A 26,056-nucleotide genomic window follows, 5' to 3' on the forward strand; every position below is an offset into this window, starting at 1 on the left:
CCCAGCAGCAGGGAGGATTTCACTGCCGGAGCACAACTGCGGCCCCTCCGTCGTTACAGAATATATTTTATTTATGGAATTTTACAAATATCTGTACAATTCACGTGACATTTAAGTTAACACTCTTTTGTTTCGGCGCGTTCTCTCCTACAACACCTGAGTTATAATCGAAATACTGAGATGGAACTTGAGCTTCCAACCAGACGCGGGGGAAAGAAACGCGGATGAAAATCCGCAAGGAGCTCGATTTGGGTGGGTTCCCCTCCTCATCCTCCCCATCCCTCTCCCGCTGGCAGGTGCCAGCCTGCCCAGCCGGGAACAGGAGCTCTCCTTGGTGGCAGGGGAGCCTCATTTCCCACCCCTCACATCCCAAATCTCCGGGTTGCAGATTTCTCAGGAAATGGGGATGAACTCGAAACGAGAAGACGACGGACTCGTGATTCCCACAGTGAATCCTGCCGGCTCCGAGGAAGCCAAGCCCTGCTCCTGCCACTTCCCAGCTCTTGGAGACCTCCCAGGCAAAGTCCACAGGGCACAAACCCCCTGATTGCCCCCGTCCTCCCCCACGGAGGCTTTTCCAGCCGGGATGCAGCTCTAGGCCCTGTGCCTCGCCAGCCACATGGTGTTTTCCAAGTGCTTCCTTGAGAGAGAGGAGAGGGCACCTGTGCCAGTCAAAGGACTCAGATTTTCCACATCGAGTCAGTCAGCCGGGGCTGCAGCTCTCTCAAGCAAGGAAAAAGTGTTTCCAATGCCACTTTCGTCCTGGAATCAGCAGCACAGGGAATGACTGCAAGGTGCTGAATGATTGCCCGAGCCAGGACAGGCCACGGGGCTCTGTCCCAGAGGGAAAAGTGACTTATGGTGACATTCCACAAGAGACACCACACGGGACAAAGCGGAGGCCATCTCTCCTTTAGGGAATCACCTGAGGACCATGTGGCACCTCCAAGTGAAGGGTGATCCCAAAAAGGCTCCTTGCTCCTCCACAAGTTGATATTTAGGTTTTGGGGTGGAGGACAAAGCCAAGAGCCGGGGGGTGCCAAGGGGACAAATGCCCAGCCTAGAAAAGCCACTGAGAGCCCAGGTGACGATCCGTGAGGATCCTGGCAGTGCCAGAGGCCAGGGGCTTGGTGACAGCTGTTGGGAGCTTAGGAAGAACATCCCCCAGCTGGGAACTACAGGAATTCAGGGATTACAGAGATCCCACCAGGGTACAACACTGCCAGGGGTGCCGAGCCTGTGCCAGGGGCTGAGGTCCCTCTGTCCTGCGACGGGCAGGAAAAATACCGGGCACAGCCTCGGCTTTGCTTTCCTCAGGGGGATAAGGGAAGGTGTGGGAGCCTCAGCTCCAGCACGGTGCCACCGTGGGCCACCACCCTGTCACACCCCACACACCTGCACAGGTGGGGAGTGAAGGAAGACTCTTCCCAAACACTTCCCAAAGCACCTGCACCTCCCCTACATCCCAATTCAGCGCCAAACCATGAGGGATTCCCCTGAATCCACACAGCCACAAGCTCACACCAGGTATGGGATGAGGGGTCTGGGGGCAACAGGGAACCTCAAGCAACACGGGTGGGGTGGGCAACCTTATCAATATGATAATAAGTAATTCACCTAGTGAATCTGGGAACGCCAGCCCGGAGGCAGAGCTGGGGAGCGCCTGGAACACCCTTCTCTGGCTACTCCCTCAGGCTGGGAACGTGCAACCTAAAGAGGTTCACAGTCCAAGTTTTGCTTTTAAAAACACCCCCCACCTCACCCTGAACCTCAGCGCTGTTTAAAAACCGGTGGCTGTTCCTGGGTGTCACCGTGAGCTTGGACACAGCCTGAGGAAAAAATCCCTGGGCTGGAGCCCACGGCCAGGCAGGGCTCTGCTTCATCCCCTTCTCACCAGCCCTCACAGAGGAGGAGTTGGGATTTGCCCCCAGTTCCAGCAGCACGGACTGAAGGGGGGTCAGGACATCCTGGCAGGCTTCTCCCAGCAGCCCAAGTGTCACTCCAACCCGGTTTGGTGTCCTCTGCTCTGAGCACTGACACCCACAATGTGCTTTAAAACCCCTACCCTCTTCACCTCGCTCTTCCCAGGGCATTGTCCGAGCTGAAACAGAGCGAAAGCAGTCGGATGATGGTGACATCGTGAACCTCCTCATCCTCAGAGAGCACAGCTCTGAGGGCTGGCTGGTGGGGAACTCTCTGAGAAGGGTCTGTCCCCATCACACACCCCCAAAGGGGTCAGGACAGCGTCATGTCCCATGGGAACGCTCTGAGCACAACGAGAGGAGCAGCACGGTTGGAGCAGCTCCTGTCTCCCCACTCCATCCTTCCTGGGAGAGGCAAGGAGAGAAGGGATATGACACTGGAAAAAAGTCAGGTCAGTCCTATGGGAAGGGGAATTCCACTCTTCAGCCTTAAACCAGAATAAAATCCATGGAATAGCTTTCAAAGCAATGTCTCTCCTGTAGTGTGACGTCAGTGCCCGCACAGGTACCGTCGTATGTTTGCAGCAGGAAAAGCAAAGAAAAAAAAAAAACAAAAAAAAGAAAAAACCCTTTCCCCCCCAAAAAAAAACCCATGGAAAAATTGGATCAGGGCTGTGGCTCGGGCTGGTCCTACCCTATCTGGATCTGCCCCGAGTACATGGTGAGCAGCACCATGATGGTGAAGCCCGTGAGCAGCCCCGCGTTCTGGATGGCGAAGGTGATCAGGGCGCTGCCGTTCTGCTCGTCCTCCCGGCTCACCTCGTTCATCTCGGGGAACTGAGGGGGAAAAAATTGGGATGGCAGGGCTCAGTGACAGCTCCATCCTTCCCTGGCAAACATCCACCACCCTCTCATCCTGGGGATTTCAGCCAGGCAAAGCAAAGCAGAGATATCTGCGTGTGCTGAGGGGACAGAGCAAACCCCGCCGTGCCGGCCTCGCCTGCAGGCTGAGGGCAAGCAGAGCTTTTCCTAGGAAAAAATCCCAGGATTTTGGGCTCAGGATTTGGGGCTTAGGATTTACCATATCAGCCAGTGCTATGTACAGGAACATCCCTCCAGCCAGAGCGAAGATCCAGTTGGCAGAGAAGTGGCTGCCAGCCACGATGCCGAAGGCCAGGCCCACGTAGCAGCAGCAGGCGGAGATGAAGTTGAAGAACAGCGCCTGGCGAATGGTCATCCCAGCGTTCAGCAGGATCACAAAGTCCCCTGTGGGAGAACAGGGTGGGAGGATGAGGAGGGAAGGGCTGACAGCAGTGGCTTGGACTCGAGGTCATAGGATCCCGGAATATCTCGAGTTGGGACAGAGGCACAAGGATCAGAGGCCAAACCCTGGACTGCACAGGACACCCCAAAAATCACAGCATGTGCCAGCTCAAGAATGGGCTCCCTGTGCCTGCTGGCACTGGGCACTGACCTCTCCACTGCCCTGAAATTCAGACATTCACACCCAAAACCGCCTCTCCTTCACTGACCTCTCCACTACTCCTAAAGTCAGACATTCACACCCAAACCCGCCTCCCCCCTCCACTGCCCCTAAATTTGGACATTCACACCCAAACTTGCCTCCCACCCACTGACCACAGCACTGTCCCTAAATCCACACATTCACACCCAAACCCACCTCCTCTCCATTGACCACTCCACTGTCCCTAAATCCTGACATTCCCACCCAAACCCGCCTCCCCCCTCCCAAACCAACGAGGTGTTGAGGGGTTTTTTTTGTCTTCAGATGCCTCCATCTAAATTTAAATCTCAGACATCATATTACCTCGTTATTTTTAGAGCGGCGATTACTCAGTGCAGTTTACAGCCCTCCCTTTCCCCCCTCAGCAGCATCACTGTTTATTCCACCCCAAATTTTCCTTTCTGCATGGAAAAAGGACAGACTCCAGAGCGAGCGGGACCAGGGGCAGATCCAAGGAGTCCCATACCCAGCTCGTGTGGGAATTCCTCGCAGAGTATGGCCACGGAGGTGCTGATCCCTTGGAAGACGGACACGGTGAAGGAAGCGCCGATGGCCAGGCCGTCGATGAAGTTGTGGAGGCCGTCGCTGAGGGTGATCATCCAGGCCAGCGTCCCGATGTCCGAATACCTCACCTCCTTCAGCCAGTAGCACGCGCTCTGCGAGGCCTGCAGGTCCTGCCACAGCACCCCAACACGGGGGTCAGCACCCAAATGGGGTCACTGATCCCTCCTCCAGCCGGGAAAACCACCCCACTACTCGTTAAACCCACGCAGCGGAGCCGTTTGTTCCCACCACGCACAGAGGATTTGGGATGCAAAACCACTGACAGGTGGGATTTTGCCACAATCCCATGGGATGAGGCGCTCACCTGGACAGAGAGGGAGCCCACCACGGCCTTCTCATCCCCGGAGGGGGGTTTGCATTCCAGGTCGCTGGTGATGTGTGGGATCATGTGGTCCAGGTCCCCGTTCTGCAGCTTCTCCGTGACCCCCTCATCCCGGTCCTTCTTGGAGGGCAGAGCCTCGGGGCCGTAGTGGCTGTGCCCGTGGTGGTGCTGTGGGATCAGGGGGTTCATATCAGCCATCCCGATATTCCTGCTGTCAGCCATCAGCCATCCCAATATTCCTGCTGTCTCCCGCCCCTCCATCCTGATATCCCTGCTGTTTCCCACCCCTCCATCCCAATATCCCTGCTGTCTCCCACCCCGCCATCCCCTGCTCAGCCTCACCTGGTCCTTCTGCTTCAGGAGCATCTTCAGGATCTTCTCCGTGAAGAAGAAGAGGTAGAAGCCCCCGAACACCACAGCAGATTTGGAAACGTAATAATCTTCCTGAGGGTTGAATCCAAATGCCTGCAGGCAGGAGGGGACACCGGAGAGGATGAGGAGCAGGCCCTGGCAGTGTCATTCACCTGCCTTGGCTCCTGGGGTGACACTGGAGAGGTGACAAAGCTCTGAGCTCTCTCTGAGGAGCAGCTGCTTTGGGGACAAGCTCAGGAAACGCCTCTGTGCACCTTTAATCTCCCTCATTCCCTCCTCCAAGCTGGCTGCGCCCCAAGGCGTCGGATCCAGCACCTGCACTGGGGCAGGGATGGCAAAACCAGGCTCTGCTCTGCACGGGGGACCCGCCTCCAGGGCTGGAAAAAGCCAGAAAAGGCAATAAAACAACGATTCTCTGCTTGAAGCAGACTGGGGATCTCTCTGGAGCAACTCCCTTCCAAACTGCAGCTCCGAGGGGCTCCCAGCCCTCCATACCTCGCTCCGGCCTTCCCCTTCTCCAGCCAGCGAGCGCCCAGAGAGAGAGAGAGAGAAACAGCCCCCGAGAGAGAGAAAAGCACAGACCCGCCGGGCCTCTCCCTACCTCGGGAATGAGCTGGAAGAGGGCGTTGGAGTAGAGAGTTCCAATCGCCAGAGCTATGAAGTAGAGGAGCAGCCGCTTGTAAAAGGTCTTCTTCATGAAGGGCACCACGCTGGCTCCCACCAGCGAGCACAGGGAGATGACGGAGACGCAGAGGAAACCGTAACCCCAGACTGGGACAGCCAAACCCACCCCGGGAGACGGGAGACGGGAAGGGACGAGATCAACGTGGGGATGGGCAGGGAAGGAATCCACAGCGACAGGAGGGAGAGAGGAGGGAGGGAGAGAGGGGAGAGAAGAGGACATTCATTAGTGATTGTTGTTCATCTGGCGCGGCCTCCGAAAGGGCGAACCCGGCGCTGAGCGGCTTTGGGAATGGCTCTTTGGGAAAATTTGGGAAACTCAGCTGTCCCAGCTGGGTTTTGGCAGCCAGGCCGTGTCCCAGCCAGCCCCCAGCTCTGCTCCGTGGGCCATTCCCGAGCCACAGAGCGTCCGGGTCCCGCCAAGCACCTCGTATGCTCCATCCCTGTCCCGCAGCTGGGATGCTCCGGGTGCCAGCGGGGCTGGAGCGCACCTTGGGCATTTCAATTCCCGGCAGATCAGGAATTAGAGGCGCTTGGTTTCTATGTCCAGCAAATAAAAGTTGCAGTTCTGGAGCTGAAAAGGAGCCTGGATAAACATCCCATTGTCAGCACAGATACGGCGTTCACTGCCCCGCAGCAAAACAGGCAACGATGGGGGGGAAAACCCACTGGAATTTTAAGTCTGGATATGCAGCTGAAATCCAGCTCATCCTCTGAGGAGCCACCCGGACCATGAGCCAAAGGTGCCCAATCCAGGTGGACTTGTTCAGCTCCAGGACTGCACAATTACAACACAATTAATTTGCATATTTCTGTCGGGCCCATCAGAGCACCAGGAAACCTCACGGAAGCCGGAACCCTTGTGGGAACATCGGGCTGGGAAATCAGGTGGAGGGGAAAAAAGAGGCAATTAAAGGATTTGTAAAAGCTGGCTGATTCCAGAGGAAGCCGGTGCTTCTCTGGGCTGTTCTCCATGCTTTTATATGGATATTTGATCATATTTTCATGGATATTTCACATTTCTTTCCCTCTGGCTGATGCCAGTAGCGCTGCCACAAGTGTGGCTGAGCACATCCCTCCAAGGGACACACAGAGCAGGAGCAAACAGCTTCTCCCAGCACATTCCCACTCCTCAGACGTGGCAGGGATGGAGAACACCGCGGGTTTCCTGGTGCTCGGAAGGGTGAGAAAAGCCCTGCGGAGCCCCTTGAGCCAAGCCCTGAGCCTCGGGTGACGAGGGGTCGGATCGATTCGGCGGGGTGGAGGCAGAGAGGGCGCCCGGGGAGCTGCCCCCGGAGACGGGAGAGAGGCAGGGACGTTCTACCGCACCTCTGGGATGAGCTGGAAGAGCGCGTTAGAGAGCAGCGTGCCGATGGAGAGCGCGATGAAAAACAGGAGCACCCGGCTGAAAAAGGCCTTCTGGGAACACGGAACGATGAGGACTCCGAGCAGGGAGGCCACGTTAATCATGGACACACTGAGAAAACCAAAGCCCCACACTGCGGAACGAGAAGAAACGAGGGCCAGACATTACCGAGGCTCTCGGAGAGCCCGGACCCGGGCAGGTGGGAAAGGCTGGCTCCGGATGCTCCAGCTGCGACAAAACCGTCGTGTTTGGTGCAGGGAAGGTGGGAATGAAGCCACTGGGTTCCTTGGAAAAGGTTTTCCCGAGCCAGCCCCGACGTGGGAGAAGCTGAGCTGTGCTCAGGGCAGCTGATCCAAGACCTTGGGCATGGTCGGGAGCGGGATAGACGGGAGCTGGTTGAGGACCCGCTGGTGGCTGGAGGCCAGTGGGTCCCTCCAGGGGCCGGGTCACCCCCTCCCACCCACGGGAACCCAGAGCAGAGTCCCCTCCTCATCCAGCTATCCCGGAGGCACAGAGGTTATCCCGGCAAAACCACACCACGGCACGATACACAGCGAGGAGAACTCGGTCAGGATTTCCAGCTGCTGGAGGCAGGGAATTCCCAGGAGTGGGAACTGGCTGTCCCACAGGTCCCTGGGTGCCTCATGTCCCCGAGCTCCGTGCCCAGGCCCAGGCAGTGCCCCTCCCCCAGCACCCCACTTACCTTCAGCTGAGCTGGGCCTGCTCTCCTCTGTCTGCTCATTCTCCTCATTTTCCAGGTTTTCGGAGGCGCACGCCCCCGACTCCAGCTGCTGCAGGATGGTGGGGCAGAACTCCTTGAACTCGCTGTGCCCCACAGGGGAGCCCTCGCTCAGGTTGTGGATGGCGAAAAGCTCCACGGAGCTGAAGCACTGGGGAAGGGAAGGGACAGGAACGCGCCTTGAGATTCCCCCAGCTCCGCAGGGAGATTTCGGGAGTCCGCAGGGAGGTTTTTGGGGATCCACAGGGAGGTTTTGGGGATCGCCTCCTTACCCGGGAGAGGTTGAGGCGCTGCTGAGGTGTTTGGGAGACGTTGGCGTGTCCCACTCCCACATCCAGGCGGTTCAGCAGGGCCTTGAGCTGCTTCAGACTCAAGGTCTGCCTCTCTCCGTAGCGCTGGAGCAGATCCTGCAGGAAGGAGGCTGCGGAGACTCCGGGGTTGTCCCTGCCCGCCCGGACCTGCAGGCAGGGGAGGAGGCAGAGCAGCAGGAGCAGGCAGCAGCTCCGGGGGCCCGCGCTGGGGATCATGGTGCCTCTGGGATGCTGGGATAAAACCACACTGCTGTTGGCTTTGGCATTCCCAGCGCTCCAACCACCGCTCCTCCGCCCCACCGACGGATTTATCCTCAGGGAAAGGGGAGCAGCGCTGGGAGCACCCAGATCCCGAAGGGGAATCAGCATCTTTCCATACAAGACCACCCCCTTCTCCTCCACCCTGAGCCACCCCACGCCCCTCACTCACCGCGAGGGGCTGCCAGGACACAGCTCCCAGGAGCTCTCCAGCTCCACAGCACCTCAGGACCCTGGGAAGAGCAGGATTTTTCAGGAAGCAGGCAGGGCTGTGCCAGTGCCAGCCCCAAACCCAGCTCTCTGCGGGGTGAGGAGTCACGCTCCAGCCCTTGGCCACGCGTGGGTCCCCTCGGTGTCACTGGGGCTGGGACACAAACACCTCCAGGACCTCAATGCCAGCGCTCGGAGGAACACAGGAGCCCTGGGGACAGAGGTGGCCTGTTCATTAGGTTATAATTTAACCAGGATAATTACCATGCACCGAGTGCTTCCCCGCTTTAACTGTAGGTGCCTTTATAGTGTTTGCCCAGAATCAATCCTTGCCCTCTCTTCTCCTTTCATACGTGCCGGGAATCAATAAAAGAGAGGTGGTACAGCCCCGGGGAGCAAGGCTTAGGGAGAGGGGGGGACGCCAGGCACGACCTGCACGTCCACCTTGGGAGGCACCCAAGAGCCTGGAGCTCGGGCTGCCTTCCTGGAAAAGCTTCCCTGAAAGGTGGATGGCAAATGTGGGATTCACAAGGAGAAAATAAAAGTCTGGTGCCTCCATCGGCGCAGCAACCATCCTGATCCCAGCGTGGGGCTCCAAGCACACCTCCTGATCCCCCTGGCTCCCCTTGCCGGGGGCTCCTGGTGCTCCCGACCCAGCCCCAGGACACCCCGCAGTGCCTGGCCCGTGCTGACAGCTCACAGGCTCCAGTCTCCTCCAAAAACCAGCCCAGGACATTTTTGAAGCCCGGCCAAGCAATTGTTCCAAAAATAACCTGGGGCCAGGATTTCCAGGCCGAGGGGCTGCCGGGGAACCGCAGGACCCCTCTCCTCATCCAGGACCCCATTCCCCCTGAAGGCTCCCACATTCCCACAGGTTTTACCAGCTTACCACCACCTTGTGAGCTTTGTTCTCCAGGAGGTTTAAGCCTCCTCCTGCCAGGGCTTAGCTCGGATGCTTTGACTTAACCCCTCTCCTCCCAAAACGAGGGAGGGAGCTCATCCGGAGCAGTGCTGGGAACACCCTGCTGGATGGGGGGACCCGAGGGACCTCTGCCTCTTCAGCATCCCCCAGCCAGCCCAGACCCTTCCTCTGCCTCCCTATCCCAATCCACCCTTCCAGGTGGGTCCTGCTGGGCGACATGGGACATCCAGGTGGCCAGTGACTCCCACAGGTGCTGGCACACAGCCCACCGTGCCAAAGGTTTGTCCCGGCTGGCCGCACGTCCCGCTGGCTGCCCTTCCCTGCCCGTGCCAGCCGAGTGCTCCCCATATCCCTGATCCCGCCGGGAGCCGTCCTGCTCCCTGCACACCGAAGGCCCGGCCCGTGCCAAGGCACGCAGCTCTCTCCGCTGCCAAAACCCCTCGCGGGGGTTTCTCCCAAAGCCAGGCTGAGCCGGATACACCCAGGGTGGAAAACCGGACCTCAACTTTCCCCCTGCTGCCAAGGGAAAGGCAGGAAGAGCTGAGCAGGCAGAGCCGGGCAGAGCTGCGCTGGCTCGCTCCGTTTTAGGGCAAAACGAGGTGGAGGAGCCGCCCCTGCGGGAGAGAAGGGTCCAAAGAAGCTCATCCCGGAGGGCTCCCACCCTCTGGAAGCCCAGGGCAAGGCAGGAGGGTGCCGAGCACACCCAGCCCAGCATCCCGGGACAAATGGGATACGACAAACACTAAAGAGCACCGACCCTCGCTATCCCCACCGCCAGCTGTGACCCCCCCAGAGCCCCCCGGCCTCCTGCCCGCTACCTTCAAGGGCGTCCTTCCACCGGGATCCGCTCCCGGAGCCCGGAGCCAGCGCCTGACCTACTTTATCGCTCCTCGGGATGGGGCACGGGGACAAAACCGCTGCCACGGCAAGGGACGGATGCCCACGAGAGGGATGTGCCCGGGAGCGATGCCCGGCAGCCACGACAGCAGCTCCCGAGGCCAGGCAAACCCTTCCCATCTCCCTGGGGTTCACTTCCCAGAGATCATCGATCCCGGCCGCAATCCACACACCCCCCCCCCCCCCCCCCCCCCCGCTCCAAGCGGGAAGGTGACGCCGGGAATAAGAACCGCTGGCACAGCCGAGCATGACCCCGGCGACGTCAGCCCCGCGCCAGACGCTTCCCGAAATCCCGCGCTCGCTGGCGCAAACCTGGAGGCGAGGGGGGCAGCGGGGGCCCCCAAATTCTCCCTCCCTCCCCCGGACCCATCCCGCTCCTGCCGGAGCCGGCGGGGCCGAGCTCCTTCCGGAGCAAACGCCGCTCCACGTGTCCTGCGGCAAGGAGGGCGTCCAGGGGCTGCCCGGGGCACGGAGGTTTTCTGTGCCCTGCGGCTCCGTCCCGGGGCCGGCGGCGGACACGCTCCGCGTCACGGACACCCTCCGCCGCCCCTGGAGCCTCCGGACAGTGTCCTGTCCCTGCCTTCCCCGCGATCCCAGCCCGCAGGCCCTGGGGCGGGCAGATGGGCGGCGAAACCGGGAGATACCCCGGGCATCCCGGCCCCCACACGGACCCCCCAGTCCTGCCCAGTGCCCCCTGTACTGGAGCTGCTGCTGCCCCCCAGTCCCTGCCCCATCCCGCCCCACTCCCCATGCCACCGCCGCTGCCTGGTCCCAGAGCTTGCACTGGTGGTGCCAGACCCCATAACTGGGTCCCGCACCCCAAAACTGAGTCCTACACCCCATAACAGGGTCCTGCACCTCAGACCCCACCTCTGCCTGCACCTTCAGCTGCCCCAGACCCCACGGGCTGTCCCAAACGAGCCCCCATGGCTGCCCCCAGACCCTAGGACCGGTCCCAAACCCTAAAGAGCCGCTCCCTGCATCCTTCCCTGCATCCCCCATCCCCATCCGGGGCTCGGGGCCGGCCCCAGCCCGCTCCCGCCGCTCCGCTGCCTCCCTCCCCGCGGTGGCCCGTCCCCGCAGCCCTTCCCCGTCGCATCGCAGAGCTGCCCTGCCCATCCCGGTCCATCCCGGTCCATCCCGGTCCCACCTCAGCTCCCGCTCCCGCCGCCGCTCGCTCGGGGCCGCGCCGGGCGCACGCGCGGCCGCGGGCAGGGGGAGCGCTCCCATTGGCTGCCACCGCCGCAGGCCACGCCCCCTCCGCGCCAGGCCACGCCCCCTCCGCTGTGCGGCGCCGGGACCCCCCCAAAAATCCCACCCGGGACCCCCAAACTGCCCCAAAACACCCGCCCCGGGGAGCTCCCCAAGCCCCCTCTCGACATCCCCAAACCCTCCTCTCCCAGGCACCGGGACCCCCAAACACTCTCCCCGGGACCCCCCAAAAGGCACCCGGGGGTATTGGGACCCCCATGGAACCCACTGAACACCCACCCTGGGGGCACCAAGACCCCGAGGACACCGCCAAGCGACCCCCTCAGAGGCACGGGGACCCCCCGGGACCCCCCAAACATCCAACCCAGAGCCACGGGGACCCCCCAACACCCCCCCGGGGGCACCACACGCACCTCCCCAAACACCCTTTGGGGGCACAGGGCACCCCAAGGACCCTCCAAACACCCCTTGGGAGCATTGCCCACCCCTCAACCCCTTCCCAAGGGGTCACAGCACCAAATACCCCCTTGGGGGCACCCCAGGGATCTCCCTGGAAATGCCCGGGGGGTTCAGGGGGGGACTAATCCTGGCAGCCAGACCCATCCTGGCTCCTCTCCCTGTGCCAAGGAGCCGGCAAGGACAAGGACAAGGCAGAGTTGGGATATAAAAAGCTGCTGGAGGGGGTCAGGAAGAGTGAGGGGACCCCTCCCCAGCACCCCCAGGGCCAAGCTTTGCTCCCAAATCCCATCCCAGGCTGGGCCACGGCTGCCAAAGTCCGGCAGGATTGGCAAATAAACAGGGATAAATGATTAACCCGGGGCACAGGGTGACAGCTTGGGTGGCACCACTACTGTGACCCCCCCTCGGTGTCCCTGCTCCAGCCTGGGATCCCTTGGGAATTAGGGGCACCCCTCCCCCCCCAAAATCCATGAGGGAGCAGCTGCCAGCAACAATTTTATTGGAATGAACCAAAAAACTGCTTACAGCAAGAGAAAAATCAGGGAAATCCAACTTCCCTACCTAAGGCAAAAAAAAGCACCTGAAATAGGTGGAAATTCAAACCTTTCCCTGGGGTAATGACCTGAATCCACAAAGAATTCTCCTTGGAAAACCAGTGACTCCTCAAGGACGGGAGAACCGGCCAAGCTGGAGCTGGTTTGTTCAACAGCAGCCCAGGAAAAAAATCTTTAAACCTGCATGGAAATGCAAGAAACTGTGGGGGTGAAAAAACCCCAAAATCTTTGGGATTTACATCCAGCACCTGCACAGGGATGAGCTGTGGGAGCAGCAGCACCTTTGGGGTTCATGAACTCAACCCCCTCTCCTGGAAAGGCTGGAAACCAGCGGGATATTCCTCTGGGTTCATCCCCACGGAGAGAATTCCCAAAAAACCCCACAGGGCCCGGGATGCTGCTGCAATCCCGAGCACCCTCTAAACCAACAAACAAGGAACAAATGAACACCAAAACCAGGGAATTGAGGAAGATCCCCGCTGGCAGGGGGGGCAAACAGCGGCAGGTGGGGAGCGGAATTCCGGGCTGCAATCCCGATTTTCTGGGTGCAACCCCGGATTTCCCGGTGCCATCCCGGTTTTGCAGGTCCTGGCAGGTTAAAGGAAGAAGAGCTGCTCGCTGAGGTGGGTGCTGGGCTCGTGGTGCAGGACCTGGCCCACCAGGAATGCCAACTTGTGGGCGTACTTGCAGGGAGCCGGGACACGGACGGTGCCCGGCCAGTTCCAGTACAGGTGACACAGCTTGAAGGTCAGCCTGGAAGGGACAGCGAGGAAATCGGGCTGAGGGATTCCCGGGAATGGGGCTGGATCCGGGTTCACATCCCTCCCAGAACCTGCTCGCAGCCGTGTTTCTTCCAGAGGTTGGGAACCCGCCTCGTCCACGTCCTCCCAGTACACCCAGTACACCCAGTACACCCAGTACACCCAGCAGGCTCAGCCCGGTGCCTGCACAAGGACCTGCGCCCACCCAAACTGCTCCCGGGGCTGATTTACCCAAAAACCCCAAATTTGGGGGGTCCCATCTGGGGGGTCCCATCCTGTAAGGCTGCTCTTCTGTGGGATATTGGGGGGGGGGGGGGGGCTCTGGGATTCGTGCCCTTTTCTCTGGAAGATTCTGGGGGGGCTGCAGGATCTCAGGGACTCTGGGACCCCTGCCCTACCCCTGGATGATTTTGAGACTCTCCCCATTTCCCAGGGAGGATTTTGGGGGGCTATAGGACATTGGGGGGCTGCAGGACCCCTGCCCTTCCCTCTGCAGGATATTGAGGAATTCTGAGATTCCTGCCCTTTCCTCTGGAACATTCTGGGGGGCTGCAGGATCTCAGGGACCCCTGCCCTTCCTCTGGATGATTTCAAGGCTCTCTCCCCCTTTCCCAGGGAGGATTTTGGGGGGCTCAGGACGCTGGGGGGCCGCAGGACTCCTGCCCTTCCCTCTGCAGGATCTCAAGGACTCAGGGACCCCTGCCCTTTCCTCTGGATGACTTTGAGACTCTCTCCCCTTTCCCAGGGAGGATTTTGGGGTCTGCAGGATATTGAGGAACTCTGGGACCCCTGCCCTTCCCCTGGATAATTTTGAGCCTCTCTCCCGTTTCCCAGGGAGGATTTTGGGGGGCTATAGGACATTGGGGGGCTGCAGGACACCTGCCCTTCCCTCTGCAGGATATTGAGGAACTCTGGGACCCCTGCCCCTTCCCCTGGATGATTTTGAGGCTCTCTCCCCTTTCCCAGGGAGGATTTTGGGGGGCTGCAGGATCTCAGGGACTCTGGGACCCCTGCCCTTTCCCTAGATGACTTTGAGGGTCTCTCCCCCTTTCCTAGGGAGGATTTTGGGGGGCTCTGGGACCCCTGCCCTTCCCCTGGATGATTTTGAGGCTCTCTCCCCCTTTCCCAGGGAGGATTTTGGGGGCTGCAGGATATTGAGGAACTCTGGGACCTCTGCCCTTCCCCTGGATGATTTTGAGGGTCTCTCCCCTTTCCCAGGGAGGATTTTGGGGGGCTGCAGGATCTCAGGGACCCCTGCCCTTCCCCTGGATGATTTCAAGGCTCTCTCCCCCTTTCCCAGGGAGGATTTTGGGGGGCTATAGGACATTGGGGGGCTGCAGGATCTCAGGGACCCCTGCCCTTCCCCTGGATGATTTCAAGGCTCTCTCCCCCTTTCCCAGGGAGGATTTTGGGGGGCTCAGGACCCTCCCTTACCTCTGGAGGTGCTCAGAGCTGAGGTTGGCCGTGTTCCACATGCAGATGTAGCGCGTGGGAACGCTGCAGCCCTGCCGCGAGCGATGGGCCAGCAGGAAGAAATCCTGACTGGGAAAGGCAAAACAAACCCCAATTTCACTTTTTTGCACCCCAAAATGAGCATTTTTGAACCTCAGGGCGCTCTGAACCCCAGACTGGGCTTTTTTTACACCCCAGAATGGTGGTTTTGAGCCCCAGGGGTTTTATTTTTGCAATCCATGAGGGTTTTTTGCACCCTGGGGTGCTTTTCCCACCATTTTTTTTCACTCTGGGGGTTTTTTTTTGCACCCTGGGGTGGTTTTATAACCCCTTTTTTTTGCACTCAAGGTGTTTTTACACCCCAGGGCATCTTATTTTGTAAAGAAAATAAATTATAAGATACCTTAGGGTATCTTTACAACCATTTTTTTGCACCCTGGGGGGCTTTTACACACCAATTTTTACACCATGGGGTGGTTTTTTTTGTACCCAGGGTGGATTTTTTCCACCCTGGGCTAGTTTTACAACGATGATTTTTTTTTTTGGCACTTTGGGAATTCTTTTGCACCCTGAGGTTCTTTTTACACCCCAGGGTTTTTTTACAACCATATTTTCACACCCAGAGTGGATTCTTTCCACCCTGGGGTATTTTTACAATTACTTTTTCAGCACCCTGGGCATTTTTTTGCACGCTGAGGTGTTTTTACAACCTTTTTTTTGCACCCTGGGGTGGTTTTATCACCATTCTCTTGCACACAGGGTGGATTTTTTCCACCTTGGGGCATTTTTACAACCGTTTTCTTGCACCCAGGGTGGTTTTACAACCATTTTCTTGCACCCAGGATGGTTTTACAACCCCTTTCTTGCACCCAGGGTGGTTTTACAACCATTTTCTTGCACCCAGGATGGTTTTACAACCACTTCTTACACCTTGGGGTGGGTTTTTTGCACCCAGGGTGGATTTTTTCCACCTTGGGGCATTTTTACAACCGTTTTCTTGCACCCAGAGTGGTTTTACAACCATTTTCTTGCACCCAGGATGGTTTTACAACCCCTTTCTTGCACCCAGGGTGGTTTTACAACCATTTTCTTGCACCCTGGGATGGTTTTACAACCACTTCTTACACCTTGGGGTGGGTTTTTTTGCACCCAGGGTGGATTTTTTCCACCTTGGGGCATTTTTACAACTGTTTTCTTGCACCCAGGGTGGTTTTACAACCATTTTCTTGCACCCAGGGTGGTTTTACAACCACTTTCTTGCACCCAGGATGGTTTTACAACCACTTCTTACACCTTGGGGTGGGTTTTTTGCACCCAGGGTGGATTTTTTCCACCTTGGGGCATTTTTACAACTGTTTTCTTGCACCCAGGGTGGTTTTACAACCATTTTCTTGCACCCGGGATGGTTTTACAACCACTTCTTACACCTTGGGGTGGGTTTTTTGCACCCAGGGTGGATTTTTTTCCACCCTGGGGTGCTTTTCCCACCATTTTTTTTACACCCAGGTTATTTTTCTCCCCCCTGGGGTTGGTTTTTATCCCCTCCCAGGGCGTTTCCTCCCTGTCCCAGCTCCCCCAGCCCCATCTCTGCCACTCACCAGCTCGAGCTGGTGACGCTGTGGTCGATGACGGTGCCCAGGGGAGGAGACACCAACTCCTCTCCTGCCAGGCAGTAGAAGTTGGTGCTCAGCTGCTTCTGCACCACCACGACCACGAGGCTGGGCTGGTAATTTTGGAAGGTGTGGAAGCTCTTCTGGAGCTGGGGCACCTCATATTTGAGCACCGTGTCCAGCTGGGGGTCGGACACCCCGTCCCGGTACACCACGATCTTCATGGGCAGGGAGTGGTTGAGCTGTGGGGGGAAAAATGGGGGAAAACGAGGAAAATCTGCTCATTTTTTTTATCCTGCAGCCTGTACAGGATTACCTGAGAGGGGAGGGGAAAATATTCCCTGGTCAGCAGCAGTTTGGGAATTCAACCCACCACGTTCAGCCCCGCTGAAAATGCAGCTCGGGGTGGGTTTGGGGAGGGTGGTGTTTGTGTTAATCCCAGAATTCCGGACTGGTTTGGGTGGGAAGGAGCCTTAAAATAATCTCAATTCCACCCCTTGCCATGGGCAGGGACACCTCCCACTGTCCCAGGCTGCTCCAACCCGGCCTTGGGCACTTCCAGGGATCCAGGGGCAGCCACAGCTCCTCTGGGAATTCCATCCCAGCCCCTCCCCACCTTCCCAGGGAGGAATTCCTTCCCAATATCCCATCCATCCCTGCCCTGTGGCAGTGGGAAGCCATTCCCTGTGTCCTGGCCCTCCAGGCCCTCCTGCCCAGCCAGCTCCCAGTGCCCAGGGCTGTTCCTGCAGCACCCACAGAGGGATGGGAAAATCAAATCAGAGAATCCTGGAATGGTTTGGGTTGGAAGGAACCTTAAAGCCCATCCCATTCCATCCCCATTCCATCATCCCTCGTTGCTCCAAGCTGGCCTTGGGACAACTTCCAAGGATGAGGCAGCCACAGTTTCTCTGGGAAAATCCCAAGAGCTGGGATTTTTCCCAGCCCCTGCCCTGTCCCAGGCTGCTTTTCTCACGCTGGGGACAAGGGACAGGGCTCTGGGAGCTCTAACGTGGCACTTCCCTCTGAGCAAACTGATCCCGAGGCACGTTCCCGAGATAAGGATGAGCTGTGCCGGCTCCACATCCAGTCCAAAGGCTGCTGGGGATGTTTGCTCCCCTGCACGTATCCAGGCTGGAGGTTTTTGGGAGGTTCCCCCCTCGTTTTGAGGGAAATGTGGAACCACAGGAGGGTGGTTTTTGGTTGGCCTCACCTCGTAGAAGCGCTTGAGGGCTTGGGAGAGGCAGAGGCGGAGGCTGTCGGCGATTTCCTGGTGGGGCATCTGGAAAACCACCTTGGAGTACCACTTGGTGAGGATGCTGGGCATGGAACGGGAATGAGCACCAGGAACGAGCACCGGGAACCCCCCTCAGCACCGGGCAAAGTCCTCAGAGGTCTTGTGCAACCCCAAACCGGCCCTGGCTCAGCATTCCCAGCCCTTTCCCAGCGATTCCCGACACAAACACGCCAGGGGAGACCTTGCTGAGCGCAGCAGCTCGGGGAGAGCAGCATCCTCACCCCCTTCCCGGCCAAGGAAGGAGATTTTGGGGTGGGAGATCCCTGAGAATTCCCCCTTTCCCAGGGGGAAGCCACGTACTGGTTCATGCTGGCCACGAAGCCGATGACGGAGCGCATCCCTTGGCTCCGGCTGTGGTGGATGTCCATGCCCACAACCATCAGCTGCTTCTGGAGAGGGGGAACAACAATGGGATTTAGGGATCATGGAGCAGGGAAAGACAGGTGGGATTTAGGGATAATGTCCATGCCAACAACCCTCAGCTGCTTCTGGAAGAGGGAAGAACAGCCAGGTGGGATTTAGGGATAAGTCAGACACCTCCAGGCTCGGATCCCTGCAGCTCCCAAGGGACTCACGTGCACCCAAGAGAAGCCAACCCCGACTCTCCAGCTGCCTCAGCCCGTGCCCACAACAATTCACCCCCTCCAGAGCTTCCAGGCTCATCCCAGGCTTCTTCCCAGGGTTTTCCTGCCTTACCAGCGGGATATCAACCCCCCAGAGCTGCCCGCCCAGCTTGCAGTTGATCTGCAGCAGAACTTTCTGCACCACGCTCCTGATCTTGCCGGGGTGGCCCGTGAGGGACTGGGCGTTGATGACCTAGGGAGAGGGAAAACTCAGGGAAAAGTGAGGCTGGAGGCAGCCACGGCTTCCCGGGAATGGGGGTCCCAGCCCACCTGGGAGGGCACCGGGGTCTGCACACAGCAAAGCTTCTTGATGGCCCCGTAGACGTCGTCCCGGCCGTTGGGGATGATGCACAGGAGCAGCTGCACCTTGTCCTGAGGGAGATCATGGAATTGTTCTGGTTGGAAAAGCCCTCCAGGATCACCGAGTCCAACCTAAGGTCAGCGATAACCCACATCCCCAAGGGCCACATCCACGGCTCCGGGCATGGGGACTCCACCACCTCCCTGGGCAGCCCATTCCTGTATTTAACAACCTTTCCCGTTCCTGTATTTATTTAACAACCTTTCCCATTCCTGTGTTTAACAACCCTTTCCCATTCCATTGTTTAACAACCCTTCCCCTTTCCCGTATTTAATCTTTCCCATTCCTGTATTTAACCACCGTTCCCCATTCCTGTATCTAACAACCCTTTCCCATTCCTGTATTTATTTAACAACCCTTTCCCATTCCTGTATTTATTTAACAACCTTCCCCATTCCTGTATTTATTTAACAACCCTTTCCCATTCCTGTATTTATTTAACAACCTTCCCCATTCCTGTATTTAACAACCCTTTCCCATTCCTGTATTTAACCTTTCCCATTCCTGTATTTAACAACCCTTTCCCATTCCTGTGTTTAACAACCCTTTCCCATTCCTGTGTTTAATCTTTCCCATTCCTGTGTTTAATCTTTCCCATTCCTGTATTTAACCACCCTTCCCCATTCCTGTATCTAACATCCCTTTCCCATTCCTGTATCTAACAACCCTTTCCCATTCCTGTATTTATTTAACAACCCTTCCCCATTCCTGTATTTAACAACCTTTCCCGTTCCTGTATTTATTTAACAACCTTTCCCATTCCTGTGTTTAACAACCCTTTCCCATTCCATTGTTTAACAACCCTTCCCCTTTCCTGTATTTAATCTTTCCCATTCCTGTATTTAACCACCCTTCCCCATTCCTGTATCTAACATCCCTTTCCCATTCCTGTATCTAACAACCCTTTCCCATTCCTGTATTTATTTAACAACCTTTCCCATTCCTGTATTTATTTAACAACCTTCCCCATTCCTATATTTATTTAACAACCTTTCCCATTCCTGTATTTATTTAACAACCTTTCCCATTCCTGTATTTAACAACCTTTCCCATTCCTGTGTTTAACAACCCTTCCCCATTCCTGTATTTAACAACCCTTTCCCATTCCTGTGTTTAACAACCCTTTCCCATTCCTGTATTTAACAACCCTTTCCCGTTCCTGTATTTATTTAACAACCTTTCCCATTCCTGTATTTATTTAACAACCTTTCCCATTCCTGTACTTAACAACCCTTTCCATGAAGAAATTCCTCCTGGTGTCCAACCTGAGCTTCCCCTGGCACAGCCTGAGGCTCCTCCTGTCCCTTATTCCCAACCCCACCTGGCTGCACCCTCCTGTCCGGGATTTTAGGGAGCAATAAGGCCCCTCCTGAGCCTCCTTTTCTCCAGGCTCAGCCCCACCCCAGGTGCTCCCATCCCACCTTCCCGATGATCCCCCTGGGATGTCCCCACTCCTCACCTGGCTCCCCAAAGAACTCTGGATGCTCCTGATGTAGGTCTCGATGCGGTCGTCCCGCAGCTCCTGCACCGTGGGCTGTCCCACCTGCATTCCCATGGAGCCACAGCTGCTCCTCATGGCTGCCAGCAGGTCCTTGGCCAGGTGCTGCAGCCGTTTGGGATAGATCAGGAGCCAGGAATTTATGGAGATCTGGGAGAGAAGCGAGGACAGGCCGTGGTTTGGGAGGCACATTCCCCTTTGGGAGAGGAGAAACCTACAGAGCACAGAGGGAAATCTGGGAGAGGAAAACTGGCCCGAGAGGAAGCTGGAGCACAGCAGGGAGTTTGGGAGAAGGAATTCAGGACAAGAAGAACCTGGAGCACAGAGGGAAATTTGGGAGAGGGAATTCAGGACAAGAGGAACCTGGAGCACAGCAGGGAAATTTGGGAGAGGGAATTCAGGACAAGAGGAACCTGGAGCACAGCAGGGAGATTGGGAGAAGGAAATTTGGGAGAGGGAAATTTGGGAGAGGGAATTCAGGACAAGAGGAACCTGGAGCACAGCAGGGAAATTTGGGAGAGGGAATTCAGGACAAGAGGAACCTGGAGCACAGAGGGAAATTTGGGAGAGGGAACTCAGGACAAAAGGAACCTGGAGCACAGCAGGGAGTTTGGGAGAGGGAAATTTGGGAGAGGGAATTCAGGACAAGAGGAACCTGGAGCACAGAGGGAAATTTGGGAGAGGGAAATTTGGGAGAGGGAATTCAGGACAAGAGGAACCTGGAGCACAGAGGGAAATTTGGGAGAGGGAAATTTGGGAGAGGGAATTCAGGACAAGAGGAACCTGGAGCACAGCAGGGAGATTGGGAAATTTGGGAGAGGGAATTCAGGACAAGAGGAACCTGGAGCACAGCAGAGTTTGGGAAATTTGGGAGAGGGAATTCAGGACAAGAGGAACCTGGAGCACAGCAGAGTTTGGGAGAGGGAAATTTGGGAGAGGGAATTCAGGACAAGAGGAACCTGGAGCACAGCAGGGAAATTTGGGAGAGGGAAATTTGGGAGAGGGAATTCAGGACAAGAGGAACCTGGAGCACAGAGGGAAATTTGGGAGAGGGAATTCAGGACAAGAGGAACCTGGAGCACAGCAGGGAAATTTGGGAGGGACAAAGTGGCTCAAGAGAAATCTGGAGCACAGAGGAGAATCTGGGAAAGGGAAAGTGGCCCAAGAGAAATTTGGATCCAATTCCTACAAGCAAAAGGCTCCCTCCACCCTGGGCTGAGGTGGGAAAGCAGACACCACAGTCACATACCTCCAGCTCCTTCGGAAAAACAGGCTGGAGCGCAAATCCAACACAAACAAGGGAAGGGTTTGAGCTGGAAGCGGCTCGGCCGGAATTCCAGCACTAAGGGAAACCCATCCCAGTTTTCCCAATGAGGGGAGGCTGCTGCTCACCACGGCGATGGGCACGTCCTTCGTCACCTCCCGGTGCCAGCCCAGGTCCTCGGCGGGAAGGAAGGAGCGGTGCCGGAGGTTGATCCGCTCCCCGGGCAGGATGCGACCCTGGGTCTGGGCAGAGCAGGAATCTCTGGAGCTGCCTCCCCTGCCTCCACTCCCAGAGGGAAGGCCGGGAGCCCAGCAGCCCTTACCCTGTAGATATCCGTGTCCAGGCACAGCCCCCAGCGCCCCAGCTCCCGGGAAGCGTCCGGGGTGTCCCGGATGCGGCGCAGGAGGCTGGTGAGGCGCTGGTAGTGCTGCTGGGGGCTCTGGATCATCTCCCACATCACCTCCTGCACCGGGAACACCCCACAGTGAGGGAGGGTTTCCCAAAACCCTCGGGAAAGCCAGGATCGGGGGATGAGGCAGGCTCTGACCTTCAGCGTCCGGCTGTTGTTCCGGAGGTCGGAGAGCCCGGTGAGGAAGGAGAGCTCCGGCACGAGCAGCACCATCTCCAGCTTGCGCTGCAGGGAGGGACAGGCACCGTCAGCATTCCAGGGGCTGGGAATCTGGGAATCCCTGCTCTCCCCAGGGGCTGCAGGAGCCCGGAGCAGCCCGTGGATCTCCGCGCCCGGCTCACCTTCCCCTCCGGCATCTGTTTCTCCTTGGGTTTGTGGACGAGCAGCGGCTGGTCCAGTTCCCTGATGGTGATCCCGTGGGTCTTGCTGGAAAAACAGCACCATCACACAACCCTGGAATCTGGGTTTGGAAGGGATCTTGTAGAACACCCGCTCCCAACCCCCTGCCGTGGCCAGCGAAACCTCCCTGCTCCCGCTGCCCCACCGGGCGTGGAGCCCTTCCCATTCCCACGGGATGATCCAGCAGCTCCCCCTCACCTGTAGTACTCCACGAAGGTGATCTCCTGGCCGCTGGCCAGGGTGAAAGTGTCCTTGGGGGTCTTGTCCCAGTCGATGTCATCCACGCGATAGGTGCGGTTGTTGTAGCGGGTCATGACCACGCTCCCCACCAGCTGCTTGGTGCACTCGTCCTGGAATGTCCTCTGGCACTGGGCGTGGATGCTTTGCCTGGGGAGAGGGGAGAGGCCCGTGGGATGCTCCCTGCCCGTGCTACCCCGAAAACCAAGCGCCTTTCGCAGCGCCCTCGTCCCCGAAGCTTTTGGGGCTCCTCCCCGCTTTTCTCACATCATGCTCAGGACGGACTCGCTGCGGATGATCTTGTGGATGGCGTCCACCATGAGGAAGAGCCCCCCGTCCTTCCTGCGGATGCTGACGGCGTAGCCCGGCCAGATGTGGAGGCTGTGTCCGGAGGGAAAGCGGCCTGGGTTAAGCCGGAGCAGCCGAAAACTCAGGGAGTTTTGGAGAGGGAAATTTGGAATCACCCAAAACTCAGGGATTTATTTCCCAGCTCCCAACTTTGCTCCATAGCCAGCCTGACCAGAGCTGACCTGGGAAAACTTCCCAGTTCCCAGGTTGCCAGGGAAACAGGGATGATCCTGTGGGAAGGAAGGTGCCAGCACCCACCTGTGCTTCTGCAGGGTGGTGGCCTGGGCAGGCTCAAAGAAATGTCTCCCAACCAGGCTCATGTTTAGGATTTTCATCACCCTAAGCAAGGAGAAGCAGCAAAAGTAGGACTGTATGAGGACTGGCAGGGAGGAGGAGGAAAGGGGTCTCCTCCTCGGAGCTCAGGGAGGGTGTCTGTGGTCTCTCACCTGCGGAAAATCACGTTGTAAAAGGGGACGCAGAGATCCGAGCTGGGCTCCAGGACCTTGGTCATCTGGATGTTGATGGAAATCTCCTCCCCGTCGCTCTTCCTCTGAGCCTTCAGGCTGACCTTTGGCAGGGCCAGAGGGGGATCTCCCACCTGAAACCGGGGCACCCCTATACCCCCAAACTGGGTGAGACCCCTCCCACCCCTTACCTTGGGGATCTGCACGGGCAGGAAGAGGATGGAGCCGTCGAAGGCCATCACGTCCCCGGTCACGGCGCGCTGCTCCTTCAGCATGGCAATGCGGGCAGCCCTGCACTCCACCTCGGGGCTGGGGGCACACAGCGGCTTTTCTCCCTCCTCCCTCATCCTCACTCATCCTCCCCCCCCCCCCCCAAAATCCCCCTTGAAGGGGAACACCCAGAGCTCTTTGTTGTGCTGTGGCTGTTCCACCTCATGGAAGCAGGAAGGACACGGAGGGCTCTGCCTGGGCACACCCCAACCTCGAGGGGCTGTGGGAGACCCTGAACCCCCATTATCACCTGAAGGTAACGTGGTACTGGTAGACAGCTTCGTTCTGGCAGTGGATTTTGACGAAGTTCAGCCCCACGGGGACGGCGGCTCCCTTCGGCACCGGCTTCGTCCCCTGCGGCCTGCGAGGGACAGGGGGCTCAGCAGTGCCCCAGCAGCACCTGCACCCCAAATCCCGGGGCTGGGGCCATCACTTACGGCCTGGCAGCAGCCAGGGGGGGCTCCGGGGTGGGCGTGGGCGACAGGCAGGGCCGGGGGCTGGGTGGGCACAGGGCGGGCGCAGCGGCGGCTCTTCCAGGCTGGGTGGGCAGCGCGTCCCCTCTGCCTTTCCACAGGATCCTGCGTCCCCGGGGGGGGGGCTGGGGTGAGCCCTGGCACACGCTGGGGGTGGCCTGGCTGCAAACCCCCAGGGGTGACCCCGAAATGCCCCTGCTGTGGGAGGACCCTCTGCAGGTGGACCCTCTGCTCCCGCCCCCCAGCAGCCTGGGGGGGGGGGGGGGGACTCAAAACGCCCAATTTTGGGGATAGAGGGATAGGAGGGACAGAGGAGATGGGGAAGACAGAGGGAATAAGGGACCAGAGCGGATATATGGGGCATGGGAGAGAGGGGATGGAACGGAATAAGGAATGGAGGCAGCAGACAGAAGGGGACAGGAGGACCCGGGGGAGGACGGCACTGACGGATTAGGGGTTTAGGGGGTGTGGGGGACTCACTGCCCACGCGTGGGGAGCGCCGCCAGCGCTGCCCCCTTGTCCTCTTGCTGCTGCTGCGGCTGCTCCGGGCCGGGCTGAGCCAGAGCCCTCCCATCGCCAGCGCCGCCCCGGCCTGCGGGAGCAGCGGCACCGTCAGCCGAGGAACAGGGCTCGGCTGGCCCCCTCCACCCCCGGCACCTACCGAGGGGCCTCTCCCGAGCCCGCTCGCCCAGGCCCAGCCCGCGGAACAGCGCCGGGAACGGCGACGGCGCGGGTCGGGGCTCGCCGGAGCCGGGCGAAGGCAGGCGAGGGGGGAAGCTCGCGAGCCCGCGGAGCCCCCGCGCCATGGGGGCGGTGGGGCCAGGGCCAGGGCCGGGCCTGGGCGGGCGGAAGGGCCGCGGCGGGTCCATGTCCGCCCCGTCGAGGCGCGCCCGGAGCCGCGGCCACGCCGCCGCCGCCGCCCCGAGCGCACGCGCGGCCCCGCCCACGCGCGAGCGCGGCGCTGATTGGGCCGCCCGAAGGACACGCCCCCTTCCCCCACGCGCGAGCGCGGCGCTGATTGGGCCGCCCGAAGGACACGCCCCCTTCCCCCACGCGCGAGCGCGGCGCTGATTGGGCCGCCCGAAGGACACGCCCCCTTCCCCACGCGCGAGCGCGGCGCCGAGGGCAGCGCAAGAGGAAAGGGCGGGGGCGGGAAAAGGGGGCGTGGCCAAACGAAAGGGGCGGGGTTATGCAAAATAGGGCGTGGCGGGAGGAAGGGGAGCTGCGATGGGGGGCGGGGTGGGGGGGGAAAAATGGGATTGGGGGGGATAATGTGGGATTGGGGGGAATATGGGATTGGGGGGGATAATGTGGGATTGGGGGGAAATGTGGGATTGGGGGGGATAATATGGGATTGGGGGGGATAATGTGGGATTGGGGGGGATAATGTGGGATTGGGGGGGAATGTGGGATTGGGGGGGATAATATGGGATTGGGGGGATAATATGGGATTGGGGGAAATATGGGATTGGGGGGGAAATGTGGGATTGGGGGGAAATATGGGATTGGGAGGGAAATATGGAATTGGGGGGGATAATATGGGATTGGGGGGATAATATGGGATTGGGGGGAAATATGGGATTGGGGGGAAATGTGGGATTGGGGGGGATAATATGGGATTGGGGGGGAAATGTGGGATTGGGGGGGATAATATGGGATGGGGTGGGAACGGGGGTAATGTGGGATGGGCAGGAGAGCGCTAAGGTGGAATTTGGGGGGTTAAATGGGATGGGGTGGGAGGGAGGCGGGCTGGAATGGGGCAGGAGAGGGGTAAAATGGAATTGAGGGGGTAAAATGGGACAGGGAGGTGGGGGTAAGATGGGATGGGGAGGACGAGATGGGATGGGGCAGGAGCGGGGGATAACGTGGAATTGGAAGGGTAAGGTCGGATATGGGGGGGGCACAGGATTTAAGATGGGATGGGGTGGGAACAGCGGGGGTTTAAGATGGGATGGGGTGGGAACAGCGGGGTTTAAGATGGGATGGGGTGGGAACAGTGGGGTTTAAGATGGGATGGGGTGGGAACAGCGGGGGTTTAAGATGGGATGAGGTGGGAACAGTGGGGTTTAAGATGGGATGAGGTGGGAGATCAACATGAGAGGGGCAAGTGCAGCCCCAGCCCTGCCCAGGTAGTTGGTGTCCCCCATTCCTGCTCCCTGCCCAGGACATTCCTCACCCCCCAGGACACTCAGCCTCCTGCTGTGGGGATGGGGTGGGGGTCACCCACTGCCCCCCACCTGCTGCAGCCGTGCCCAGGGACCCCGAGGCCTTGCAGGGCT

At 58.7% G+C, this 26,056-nt stretch overlaps 2 protein-coding genes across 5 annotated transcripts; both read right to left on the reverse strand.

Moving 5' to 3' along the window:
* Nucleotides 1-37: 37 nt before the first annotated feature.
* Nucleotides 38-11,290, reverse strand: SLC39A14 (solute carrier family 39 member 14). Of its 3 annotated transcripts, none has more exons than XM_069035572.1 (10): nucleotides 11,240-11,290; nucleotides 8,233-8,293; nucleotides 7,764-8,033; nucleotides 7,456-7,642; nucleotides 5,307-5,476; nucleotides 4,676-4,798; nucleotides 4,316-4,501; nucleotides 3,914-4,121; nucleotides 3,004-3,188; nucleotides 38-2,759 (listed from the first exon to the last, which is right to left on the reverse strand). In XM_069035572.1, exons 3-10 carry the CDS (start codon nucleotides 8,016-8,018, stop codon nucleotides 2,613-2,615), a joined length of 1,461 nt encoding a protein of 486 aa, XP_068891673.1. In that variant the 5' UTR covers nucleotides 8,019-8,033; nucleotides 8,233-8,293; nucleotides 11,240-11,290; the 3' UTR covers nucleotides 38-2,612. The 3 variants fall into 3 exon arrangements, with proteins under 3 accessions (XP_068891673.1, XP_068891670.1, XP_068891671.1); XM_069035569.1 differs by lacking the exon at nucleotides 11,240-11,290 and adding an exon at nucleotides 10,011-10,270; XM_069035570.1 differs by lacking the exons at nucleotides 5,307-5,476; nucleotides 11,240-11,290 and adding an exon at nucleotides 6,716-6,885 and having other exon boundaries at nucleotides 8,233-8,315.
* A 952-nt stretch (nucleotides 11,291-12,242) lies between these two features.
* On the reverse strand, nucleotides 12,243-24,682 carry PIWIL2 (piwi like RNA-mediated gene silencing 2). Of its 2 annotated transcripts, XM_069035560.1 has the most exons (21): nucleotides 24,439-24,682; nucleotides 24,258-24,369; nucleotides 23,742-23,882; nucleotides 23,555-23,665; nucleotides 23,226-23,343; nucleotides 23,017-23,138; nucleotides 22,829-22,909; nucleotides 22,490-22,603; nucleotides 22,184-22,372; nucleotides 21,928-22,012; nucleotides 21,725-21,811; nucleotides 21,500-21,640; nucleotides 21,306-21,419; nucleotides 19,875-20,063; nucleotides 18,325-18,426; nucleotides 18,128-18,247; nucleotides 17,732-17,820; nucleotides 17,348-17,453; nucleotides 16,126-16,379; nucleotides 14,510-14,617; nucleotides 12,243-13,067 (listed from the first exon to the last, which is right to left on the reverse strand). In XM_069035560.1, exons 1-21 carry the CDS (start codon nucleotides 24,644-24,646, stop codon nucleotides 12,911-12,913), a joined length of 2,748 nt encoding a protein of 915 aa, XP_068891661.1. In that variant the 5' UTR covers nucleotides 24,647-24,682; the 3' UTR covers nucleotides 12,243-12,910. The 2 variants fall into 2 exon arrangements, with proteins under 2 accessions (XP_068891661.1, XP_068891660.1); XM_069035559.1 differs by having other exon boundaries at nucleotides 24,258-24,682.
* Between the last annotated feature and the right edge of the window lie 1,374 nt (nucleotides 24,683-26,056).

This window comes from Aphelocoma coerulescens, chromosome 22, assembly GCF_041296385.1.
Source record: "Aphelocoma coerulescens isolate FSJ_1873_10779 chromosome 22, UR_Acoe_1.0, whole genome shotgun sequence".
Lineage (NCBI taxonomy): Eukaryota > Metazoa > Chordata > Aves > Passeriformes > Corvidae > Aphelocoma > Aphelocoma coerulescens.

What these genes read in the sequence shown, in the direction of transcription:
- SLC39A14 (XM_069035572.1), bottom strand. Translation starts at nt 8,018, where the DNA reads ATGATCCCCAGCGCGGGCCCCCGGAGCTGCTGCCTGCTCCTGCTGCTC. An exon ending in TCTTCCAGCTCATTCCCGAG is followed by an intron (nt 4,799 to 5,306) that starts GTAGGGAGAGGC and finishes TCCTGCCTGCAG; the next exon opens with GCATTTGGATTCAACCCTCA. An exon ending in TCCTGAAGCAGAAGGACCAG is followed by an intron (nt 4,502 to 4,675) that starts GTGAGGCTGAGC and finishes CTGATCCCACAG; the next exon opens with CACCACCACGGGCACAGCCA.
- PIWIL2 (XM_069035559.1), bottom strand. Translation starts at nt 24,646, where the DNA reads ATGGACCCGCCGCGGCCCTTCCGCCCGCCCAGGCCCGGCCCTGGCCCT. An exon ending in ACCTTCGTGGAGTACTACAG is followed by an intron (nt 22,013 to 22,183) that starts GTGAGGGGGAGC and finishes CTGTTTTTCCAG; the next exon opens with CAAGACCCACGGGATCACCA. An exon ending in ACAACAGCCGGACGCTGAAG is followed by an intron (nt 21,641 to 21,724) that starts GTCAGAGCCTGC and finishes TTCCCGGTGCAG; the next exon opens with GAGGTGATGTGGGAGATGAT.